This window comes from Spea bombifrons, chromosome 4 (genome assembly GCF_027358695.1).
Source record: "Spea bombifrons isolate aSpeBom1 chromosome 4, aSpeBom1.2.pri, whole genome shotgun sequence".
NCBI classification, from domain to species: Eukaryota; Metazoa; Chordata; class Amphibia; order Anura; family Pelobatidae; genus Spea; species Spea bombifrons.
Window position 1 is genome coordinate 98,630,422 of NC_071090.1, and position 11,687 is coordinate 98,642,108.

General features: G+C 42.6%; 1 protein-coding gene across 2 annotated transcripts; it reads right to left on the reverse strand.

Moving 5' to 3' along the window:
• Positions 1-156: 156 nt before the first annotated feature.
• SFTPB (surfactant protein B) lies at positions 157-5,435 on the reverse strand. 2 transcript variants are annotated; one of them, XM_053464480.1, is made up of 11 exons: positions 5,307-5,435; positions 4,370-4,500; positions 3,903-3,974; positions 3,668-3,793; positions 2,840-2,995; positions 2,555-2,641; positions 2,303-2,468; positions 1,880-2,040; positions 1,282-1,362; positions 608-715; positions 157-302 (listed from the first exon to the last, which is right to left on the reverse strand). In XM_053464480.1, exons 1-11 carry the CDS (start codon positions 5,353-5,355, stop codon positions 267-269), a joined length of 1,173 nt encoding a protein of 390 aa, XP_053320455.1. In that variant the 5' UTR covers positions 5,356-5,435; the 3' UTR covers positions 157-266. The 2 variants fall into 2 exon arrangements, with proteins under 2 accessions (XP_053320455.1, XP_053320454.1); XM_053464479.1 differs by having other exon boundaries at positions 2,285-2,468.
• Positions 5,436-11,687: the final 6,252 nt, after the last annotated feature.

Below are 11,687 nucleotides of genomic sequence, written 5' to 3' on the forward strand. Positions count from 1 at the left end.
CTATGTTACAGCATGTTCTGTTTCCCTAACTTTAATATGTCATGATCCATCACATCTAGTATGAAAGTATTGCGGTATTAATGGGATAACTTGTTTGTGGAATGACCCTTCATGTGAGGATCTCCCTGGTTTCACTGTGGAAAGAGGAGACGGTGGTTCTTTTTATAAAGTGTTTTATTGGAATTGAGTAGAAGTAAAGCTTGCTGGATCTGCGATCTCAGAGCCACGAGTCGCAGTGCTGACGTCTGGAGTTGCTATAGTAGACTTTAATGCCAAACGTGGGTCAGACAGTGACCAAGAGCCTGGGGGGGAAAAAGATGATATATTTGTTAAAAACCTCTGGCTTCCCGGTGGATTTCTGTTATCAAGAAAAAGTCTATGCACTGCGCCAAGGAGGCCAAACGTGAAAAAACCTGCGTCCGTACAAACATTCTGTTTTAGTAGCGATGTAGACAACACTATATTTTGACAGTTTGTACGCTGGAATTGCAAATTATTAATGTATAAATAAAATGAAACTGATTTAACTCGAAATATTCCCATGGTGCAGCACACTCATATGGCTGCTGACTCCGCCGGTGGTGGATATTGTTGTCTTCTCGCTCACCTCGCACTCTTTGGCTGTTTCCAGGCTCCTGCACCAATACAATGGTCCCGCTGCACACCCCGTATGTTCTGGGGCAGGATTAGTGACGGCGGGGCAAAAACCTGCATCCTGAAACCAAAAAGAAAATAAGCGAGCGGCAACTGAGTTTTATATTAAAACGTTCTTCTCTTGTGTGTGTGTGTAACGTCTCTTTTGGTGCAGCTTTGCATTCAGTTGAATGTTTGCTGTATGTTAGGATGATGAACTCTGTATCATTGAGCTTTCAGGCTTTTTTTGTTAGTCTCTGGCCTTTTTCGTTGGCACTCTCTCTAACAATACATAATGCAGGGGATTTGGTTAGCAGGTATATTGATTATACAGAACAAAGGGTCCGCTTTATCCAAATGTCATGTGATAAGAGTGAGAGAGGTTTATATATAAGCAAGACTTCTGGATTAGGACAATGTGTTTAATTTATGTTTTAAGAACGACATACTCTTTGCTGTTTATATTGTTCCCCTTAGAAACACATGCGCTACAACGCTGTGGAATATAATATTAATAATTGACTTTGTGTTACTAATTTCTGGGGAGGGGGATCACTGTTCCTGGGGATGTTAAATGAGCTTCTTGCAGGTCCATTTTTACAAAAATCCTCATTCACAATGTGTTTTTAATATTTGTGTAATCTGTACCTTGCATGTTCTCTTGGCGTCCCACGGCTTCTGGAGAATCTGGATCAGCTGCGCCAGGTGCTCTTGTATAAAGTTCTGGCACTGAATAGAGAATAAGACATATTAATGAATGCCTGTACACTAGATTACAGAATATATTTACAGGTATCGGATTAGGATTACTATTTGCCGCATTCCATGTTCAGAACTACATTTTATTATAATTTCATCAGATGTAACTATTACTATAAATGCATTTTTTAATGCAGTGCTGATTTATTTTGAGGATACTTATTGCGCTTACATATTCCTGGGCATGGTGTGCTATAACCCTTTCCGCATCTGGAGTGCGGAGTGTTTAATAACACTTTATTGTATGGGTGCTGGTGTAATTAATAAGTGGTGTTTCTTGACAAGGTGGGGCAATAGTAGTGAGTTCTAATATGACAGCAGCTGGGGAGCTATTCAAGCAAGTCGTATTTCATTAAGACTGTCTGGCTTTGAGTTGCTCCTACTATCTGAATACAGATTTCGATTCACACGTTTTGGGGTAAAATAAGAGATGTTTAAGGAATTTCAGCATTTCTATGTTTCAGGTTCAGTCCATATCCCCCCTCACCTCCTTCCGGTCCAGCTCCGGGTCAGCGCAGACTCGCAGGAGAGCAGCTTTTATGTCGGCCTCGGTGGCATTTTCACCCAGAGTGGGTTTCACTTTGTACGTGACGGCCAGACACATATCGCACGTGATATCGTGACTCAGGACCGGCATTACTGGTAGCTCTGTATAAAGTCACAAAGATTTTAGAAAGCTTTCCTATATGCACCTCATCCCCCAAAAATATTAAATTCTGCTAAATTTGATTGTTTTCATTACAGAGTTTATATCATTGATGTCTAAGGTGGAAAGTCCACGGAATGGATGTAGTTATCAGATTTGCCCCGCTCTGCCTGAAAATCCCCCCCCCCCGGGTTCTGTTATACACCATTAACAACCTCCACCTCATTCACCCGTGGCTGCCCTTACCTGCCCCACAGTTCTCACCAGTGGAACACATGAACAGAAGTCCACAGACCAGTTTTGGCCCCAGTTTGCCAAGAATGAGATCTAGTATGATGACGGTATATCTCTCCACCAAGCACTGGCACACCCCAGCAATCTTCCCGGGCAGGACGAGGCACAGCGCTGTGGCTGACTTTGCAATGGCATCCTGCGGGAGAAGAAACGTCGTTGGGGCATTTTCCCTTTATTAATGGGTCACGATTAAGAAAAAAAAAAACCTGCTGATGGACTCACCTTTGGTATGGCTGCCTCGAAGCGGCCAATGAAGGATTTACACATCCAGCACATTGGCATTGGGATCGGGAAGTCTCCATTTCCACCCTGTAACACCAAGAAATGGTTATAGACCTGCATACGGATTATTACATACATGAAATACCCAATATCTACTTCTTTCTTCTGTCTCCCGGTCGCATTTCACACTAAGTAGTGAATGTTGCATATCCTGCATGCGAGATCCATATATTTGAGAGTCTGGATCCATTCTTGTTGGATAACATTTTATAGCACTTGCTTTACCTGTTCCTGTGAAGCTTTGGTATATACGTTGTGTACATTCTCTTGGATAAGGGGTAATACTTTCTCCAGGATGTGATTGGTCAGTTGATCCGAATTCCAGCTGTTCGATTGGTCCGATGAACAGAAGGTAAGGGAGCTACATATAGCTTGTGGCTTCTGTAAAACAAGGATGGGAAGAATAACTACGCAACAATGTGCCAGTGTCCCAAATCCTTTGTGTCAAAAAAACCTGAGAATATGAGACAGCAAATGGGGGCGGGGAGGAGGAATTTGGAATGGTGAAGGGTATACAGCTGCAATATGTATATTTACCCTCTTCAAGAGGTTCGTAAAGAGGTAAGTGCGTTACTGTGTACAAGAACATTCAATGGCAATACAAGGACCTCTCAGAGGAATTCTTCAGCTCTCGGACTGATCAAATAACAGGAGGCCACCATTTAAGATTAAAAGGAGTGGTTTTTACGGCTTTAGAGAGAGTGCAAACCCCAAATATTAATGTCCTTGATCTCTACGCGCATTCCGACATCAAAGCGCAAGAGGGAACTGTACTTGAGGTTAAGGGGAAAGTTAGAGTAAGGAGGCATAGTGTTGAGGCATGTTGACTTGCAATGTAAGAGGAACAATACGGGAGAGATAAATGGGATAAGACTGTAAATAAAATTCCATCTGTCCGAGACAGCGATTCGCTGTTACCGCCAAGTAGCAGAAGAAACTACGGTTCTATATGTATTGAGTTCCCCGAGATCACCCAATTTCTGAGTAAAGGCTGTGAAACGCTTCCTCAGGTTAGCCCTAAAAAGATAGCCAGGCCACAAAGCTTATACTCACAATCTGACTTTCCAAAACATCAACCAGGATGCCCTGATACTGTTCCACTAACTGGTGACACTGGACAATGAGAGGGGTAATAGGCAAGTGGGAGCACTCCTTGTGCAGGAAACTCTTGACGGTGTCCTACGTTGGATGGGATACAGACGTATTTAGGACAAAATGGTACAAATTAACATTGCTAATTTATGCTGTCCTTACAGGACGTTGTAAGCTCAGCAACCATAACAATTACCTGGATAGACGATGCCTTCACCATGTTGAGCATTATTGCGACAATCTGCTTACACTCCCCACACAGGGTCTCCTGCCAAGAAATTAGACATCAAGAACCAAGATAGAGAGGAATTGACTAACCTCAATAGAACTTTCAAGTCTCCTAACCCATGTAGCTTATATACACCACCCGCGTTTCACACATTACCCTACGCACACACAGCACAATGTATAGCTCAACAGCAATGTCCCCTATACCCAATTCTTTGTCTCTTTCTTATTTTGTGAATGCCAACACCCTACAAGTCCTGATCTCAGCTATAAGTCTGGGTGTTCCCTAATAAATCCAGACGTTATTTAATATATTTCTGGTTGGACTGTGACATAAAGCTGCCAGGGGCCAAGCAGCCCTGTGTGTTATGCTGCATTGTATTAATGCCTCTGGATATTCACATGCTGTCCGATGTATCTCGGGTTTGATGTTACCTCTCCTTCCTTCCAAACAGTGTCCTTGCAGTGATCGATGGCTCCACACTGAGCAGCCGTCACCAGATCCTGACACCAGAATTCTGGACCCTGGGCACATCCATCCTTCACTAGGACGTTGCCAGAAACACCTAAAGGGACAAGCAAAATGGAATCAGAGAATGAACTTCTTAAACAAGCAATGATGACACATAAACTCAACAGACGTGGATTCCATCTGGTGTTTCACAAATAGTTTATGTGATATCCATTTTAAATACTAGCAATACATCTATCAGTTGAGACGTATATCAAGCGGCATATCATCAACTGAGGAACAGGGTCAATGCACAAACAATAAAATACAAACCAAAAAAAACCAAAAAACTATAAAATAACAGCAAATATTAAACCAACAAACAGTCAATATAGCTAAAAATAAGGTTTAACAAGATACGTTATAGAAATGATCACTTTCAGTCATTTTAGGCTGGAAGAATGATCACAGGTGTTGTAGTCTGTGGTACCTGGAAATTGTCAGATTCTCAGGTTTTTAGCCTCAGTCTTAGGAGGAAAAGGCAGCTTCTTAAGCTCACATCCTCTGGATGACTCCGCTACTAATTTTGATTTAGTGATATTGGTGCCTTTCACCTGTACATCACAGATGAAATCCCTGCTTGATTACAGGTGACTTCATTCAGAATATTACTGCCTCCCAAGTAATATTCTTCATAAGGACCATTAGTGAATTCTACCCTTTTGCCAGTAACTACAAAATATTTGTGACAGGCTATTAAAGGGTTAATATTCGAAAAAGTCTCAATGGCAGCCCTTTCAGAAAGTTCTCGTGTCATGGCTGGAGACGTAGCCAGAGAAAACCCCGTTGAAATCAGGGATGTATTCTGTTACTACATATGTGTATGTGTGCGGCATGCGTGTGCATGTGCAGAATCCTTACCTGCGATGACGCACAGCACGCAGACCCAGGTGACGCGTGTCCCTTCCATGTTCGCACGTAGTATGCAGGGTCCCCTCCAAACACAGCCTTTTATACTCCGGCCGGAGGAAGGTGTGCAAACGTAGCTGCCCATATGTATGAGTCAGTGAGGCTGAGAGCCCGACACACACATGCCCCCCTCTGCTACGTGTGTACCTCTCCTACACGCTACTTTCATGATGCGGCGGGGTTGCCAAACCATTGTTTGATCAGGGACTTAAAGAAAAGCGCACTTCAGGGATGATTTCAGCAATATACGGAATGGAATCTACATTTTACTCAATGCTGCCCTGAAGTCTGCGCTTCCTACTCGCACGGATGATTTGAAAACAGTCTGATGATCCTCCAATTCATTGCATTCATGCCGTCCCATCCTGCCCGAACCTAAAGCACGGCATCAAATCTACATACTGACCCCAGTGTCTAGAACTATTACCCGGAATCGCTTTGAGCAATCATACTATTACTAATATAATGTGACAGCTGTTTTGTTAAAAAAACACAACATTTGATGGCAGATAAAGACCATTCAGCCCATCCAGTCTGCCCTCCTGCCAAACATTATCTGGTCCTTGGACTTTTCTTCAGTGGCGTCGCTAGGGTGGCCAGAGAGGGCCGTGCACCCTACATAATCTCATACTCAATCATACTGCCCACCAACGCCAGGGCAGGCGGGGAGATCATAGATCTCCAACCAGCCCAAAATAAAGACCTTTGTCTCCCTGCTCCCTCACGAAGCACACCGGCTTTTAATGCTGATCGCCACTGAAGCCGCGCGCACCAAGATGGAGCAGTGAGAAAAAAAACTGTATGAACAGAACTCGCAACCACAAGACTTAAGGAAGGGGAGAGATAGTAAAAAAGAGAGGTAACGAGGAAGGGATAAAAATGGGGAGATAAAGAAAAAGGGCACAGAATAAGAGGAGGAGAAATAAAGAGAAAGGATGGGAGGATAAAGAGAACAAAGAGAGATTAAAGAGAAAGGGGAGCGATAAAGAGAAAAGACAGAAAGAAATGAAAAAGAGGAGAGACAATAAGGAAATGGAAGAGACAGAGAAAAAAGAGAGACAAGAAGGAGGAGAGTAAAGAGAAAAGAGAGAAATGTGATAAAAATAAATTGAAGAGATAATGAGAAGGGGGATGAAAGAGAGGGGGAGAGATAAAGAAGAGAGGAGATAAACAAAGAGGAGAAATGGAAAAAAGGTGGGATAAAGAGAACAAAGAGAGATAAAAGAAAGGGGATAGATACAGAGCCACCTTCCTCTTCTACTAGGGGTAAGCTATAGAACCCAGTGCCCTGCTTACATTTCCTAACGCTTTGTTATATTACCCATCCTGAAAAATGTATCATCATTGAATACAGCACACAAACATGACTGGAAAGCAATAAAAGTGAGGAAGACACAGAACATTTCCTGTCATTTACATCTGTGCATTTATTAATTATTAATAATTGTTATTATTTATTATATTAATTCTGAGGAGACATGAGGTTTAGGTATGCTTGATTAACAGCAAATCCTATCCATGAAAACTTATTTTTTAATCTTGATCCAGTAAAAACTGAAACTCTTGTTGATTGTAACTACACAATCCCTTGTTACACTTCTGCTCCGCCATGCTTATGTTCATGAATATCTCCTGATGATGCCGTAGTGGCGTGTACGGGGAAACGCGTGGCGGGTTTATGTTGATTGATCAGTTCCAGTCCCAATTCATAATATTGGCAGGGTAGTGCATTAATTATATTCCGTTTAGTGATCACTTTAGGGCACACTTTATGTTGTGGATTTAGGGATATTTTATGGTAAGTATGGTCAGCGCTCAGTGATCAGGACTGGGGGGTCTGCATATTCCCGTCTCTAACATGAGACGTGTAATAAGGGACTGTGTAGTTACAATTCGACGAGTTTGAGACTCTTTCCTTATACCTATGTCATCAGGGCCATTCTTCATCTATTTATGAGTCTAGTTCTGGGGCATTGAAGATGTGTTTGTCCGCATTTTTAAAACATTTAAGCCATTTGTATAATTATATGGATCAATAACCCACTTGACTGGAGAAATATTTGGAACTTTTAAGTACTCCATAAGTGTTATGTAGTGGTTTCTATGTATGTACACCAAACGCTGGCCAACAGGAAGATGGGTGTTGTGGGTAAATTATGGTAAGATGATAAACCTCAAATGACTATGTATTTATTTTGCTGACAGATTTTCACACACACACACACACACATTGATGCTTACACACACACGGACACATGCACATTCATGCTCACACACACTTATGTATGTAGGGCCCCCATTAGTCTAAGCTAGGGCCTCAGAGGTTGGAAGAAAATAGATCTATACATTGCTTCCCAGATTCCTCACGTCATATCACAGTAATGCCATAACTATTTTGCCATTGTGCATAATTATTGTGCCCAACGTCTGGCTCGTAGAACGTGGCATCAGCAGGATTCTCTGTCCAGAAGTATCACATATATCTGGGCAGAGGACAGTGGAACAGCGTGCAGAGGTCCATGCAGGTCTGAGTGCAGCACCGAGAGACAGCTCAGAGTATCATGCAGCACTAAGTGACAGCCTAGAGGTCCATGCAGCTCTGAGTGACCCCTTAAGCAGAAATTACCTGATATCCCGCTTCCTAAAGACCAATTCTGCACCCCCTTCCCATCCAGTGAGTCTTTTTACTACACCCGAGATCACGTCTGCTACCCTTTGGTCAATCTTACACTCAGACATGCTCACGCACACCAACACACTTCTAAGTCAAGTGTGCTCTCTAATATTTCATAATTAGTTACATAACCTTTTCTCATGGAGTGTTCTGCAAATACCACTTGGCCGTACTTTCTGTATATTGCGGACACAGCTGAACTTAGTCATTGAGTGCCTCGGGGGCAATATGTACAGTTAATAGTAGCTGGAGTTATTTATTTTCTTTTATTAACATTTTAGGTTATAGCGAGGCTTCCGAACGCCGGTGCTCGAGGTCCACACACAAGCCAGACATTCTGTGCTTTGTAGCCTGAAAACAAGCAGCTTTATGAATGTTTCATTGAAGTGCCTGCGCTGAAGCTGCAAAACCTAAAAATGTTAACTTGTATTTGCGACCCTCGATAGGAGCAACATCACTGTGCAGATGTCTAACACATTTCCACCGGAGGGATGCCGCTGGGCCCAAAGCAAAGTATTAAAGTAGAGCACCCCGGTCCATGAGCTGCAGTTGGAACGCACAGGCCTGGAATTCTTGCTGTAGTCTTTGTGTGGGCGCCACTTAACCAAAGAAACAGAATTTGACGGCAGATAAGAACCTAGTCTACCCATTTTGTTTCCTGTTGTAGAGCCTCAAACCTTAATCAGTCCTTGGTCACGTCTTATATTTAGGAACAGTATGCCCGGCCCATTGCCTTACTGTGTTAACCTCTACTACTTCTGCTGGGAGGCTGTCCCACTCATCTATAACCCTCCCAGAGGACCTGTGCAGCAGCCGTGTTCGCCTTATGGATAATCAATGCCTATTACAGTAGCTTAAAAAATAGCTGGAAAGCTACATGGTGGCTTCAGGGCAATCAATGGAGAATGGATGTGATGTATTGCAAGAAGAACATGGCGTACATGTTGAAGATGGCACCAGATGTACACGCTAAGGAATGTATCATTAATGGTTAGCCTTTATCTATTTTAACCAATACCCCTAAGAAACATACTTTTTCTAACACTAAAAATGCTATACAGAGGGAATATAAATTAGTGTTACATTCTTGAAGAGTGGAAGAAATGTACACATGTACCGATTAAATGTTACTTAACAACGTGACTAAAATCGGAAGGTGGCTGGCTGAGCAGAATTTTATTGCGCTGGTCAATGTGCCCAAGCCAATACTTTAGAAAGCCAATCTTTGATTGAAATGCTTTCTCATTAGGGCTGAACTATTACAAAAATAAAAACACTTGTTTTATGGATTGGTGATTAACATTTAGTGAGGACATCTGGTGGCACAATGTTTTTGGCTGCCTGAAGACTCAGTGGTCCACTGGCTCCTTACCCAAAATGTCAAATTCAGTATTTTTTTTCCATGAAGCGCCATTATTTTTAAGACATCTTGATAAAGACAATAGCCAGGCCTGGTTTTAGCAGCAGGTATCACCTAAATCAGGGAGGAACTAGACATATTCTTCATACGCAGACAGGTCCAAAGTGGTGGCAACTGTGCCTTTCTTTCCTACCCTGATGTCCATCCTTGCTAAGAGCTCAGAATGTTTGCTGGGTATGAGTTGATCATCACAGGATAGGTCACGCAGAGCTGGGGAAAAGTGGCCAGAAAGGTTGGCCTGTCCACACCGGCCCCTGCCTGGAGAAAGAGGAAAGTGACTGGGAAACACGGGAAAGCAGCAGATCAAATTCCAGATCAAACCCAGACAGTTCCCAGGTATGAGTATGAATCATAATGTTCTACAGCCAGGGAGTTTTGTTTGGTCTACGACCGGTACTGGCAGCAACCAAATCATTGAGAGTCCCCAAGCTATTCTCAATGTTTGAATTGTACCATATACATGTGTTTAAGGGCATTTTACTAATATACACAAACATGTATATATTAAAGTATTTGTGTGTATTCTGATATCTTTATTCATGTTATTATGAGCCAGAAATGCCATCTAATTTAGGAAAAAGAAGCACACTACAGGCCACCGCGCACACTATTCCTGTGAGTTTTACTCAGCACGTGAGTGATGCAGGTGACACTTTCTGGCTCGACATATAGGCGGCATCTGAAGTGTTAGAAACACAAATAAGCAGAGCTTTGTGGCACTCCTTACTTATTGCACAACTAAGAGCACACCGTCCAGACAGTATGATCTCTTATATGTTATTCCTATATAATATAAGAAAGGGACCGGAACATAGAAAGCCTTTGATGTGTCAGTATTACAAAACACCCACCATGTGGGAGAATGCAGGGGAGTAAGAACAGACTGGGAGTTTCTGGTCAGAATAGAAATAAAAAGAAAGCCGTAAGAGCCGCGTTTGTCATGCAGGAGACCGTATGGTAGCAAACAGCTATCTGTCTCTTAGGAAACTACAACTCCCATGATGCTCCACCAAGGTAAAGGTATAGAATTGTACTGCATCAGCTATGGAAAGAAAACAAGCAACCTTGGTAAAGATGGCACCATAATGGGCTATGTCTATTCTTCAGAGATATTGTCATGGGAATTGTGGGTATTCTGTTGATATTCAGTGACGCTCACAAAAATCCTATTATTAGTATTGTATTAAAAGTCGGTTTCCAAAAATATTGTTTTTTGTATTCTAGTTTTTTTTTTTACTAATAATATGTTTTAAGGCAGATAAGCAGATCACTCTCAGGACACTGTAAATCAAATCAAAATCAAATCATAAACTATCCAAGTCTATTTCACATAAACCTAGTTAATGGTTTAAATATGAAATTAGCAGAACGCGCTTCCAATCCACCGGTACTTGGTTTTTCTTACTGTTAGTTGACAATGTAACACAACCACACAATGTAACACTGGAAGGGCGGAGCCTCCAGGCACGCCCTCTCCTTCGTTCCTCCAATGGGGGGAGGGGATGTTCCCAGACGATCCGCCATTTTGCTGAAGTTCACCAGGAGGCCAGAATAATAAAGACAGGTTCACTGAGAAAGAGAATCTGTAATACTCTGGCCTCTCTGTGGACTTCTGCAAAAAAAGGGCGGAGTCAAAGGTACATCCCCTCCCCCGTTCTACCAATTGGAGATGGTGTGTCTGGAGGCTCTGCCCTTTTGTTGTCCGAAACCTTATGGACCAAAAATGAAACGAAAAATGAGTCCAAATTATTTTTGATTCTTTTTCACAAGTCTACTGTACAGGATTTCTTTTAAACAAATTAAGTATCATCACTGGTTGTAGTCACTCACAGCACCATTGGGCGGTTGCAACGTTCAATTGGAATCTCACTCACTGGAGCTTCCAGGAGGATATCTAATGGCTCAGTGGCAGGAGAGAAAAAAGTATCAAATGCAGGGCCTCCCTCAGAAATCTTGGGGCCCAGAAGACACCATAAAACAGGGCCACTGCCCTGTCCTGTATTCACTGGGGACACCAGACCTCAAATTCCAGAAAGGGATCTATTGGGGCCCCAAAGCCCACAAAGGCTGCAAGGGCCAATGGGGAGGCATGTGACAGAACAGGGATGCCAGGCCCCTGCTTGTCTGGACTCTATACAAAGGTACTGGTTGTACCCTAGTGATGGCGGCCCTGATCAAAGGATTGGGTGCCTAATAATCAGACTATATGGACAAAAGTATTGGGACACCCCTCCTAATT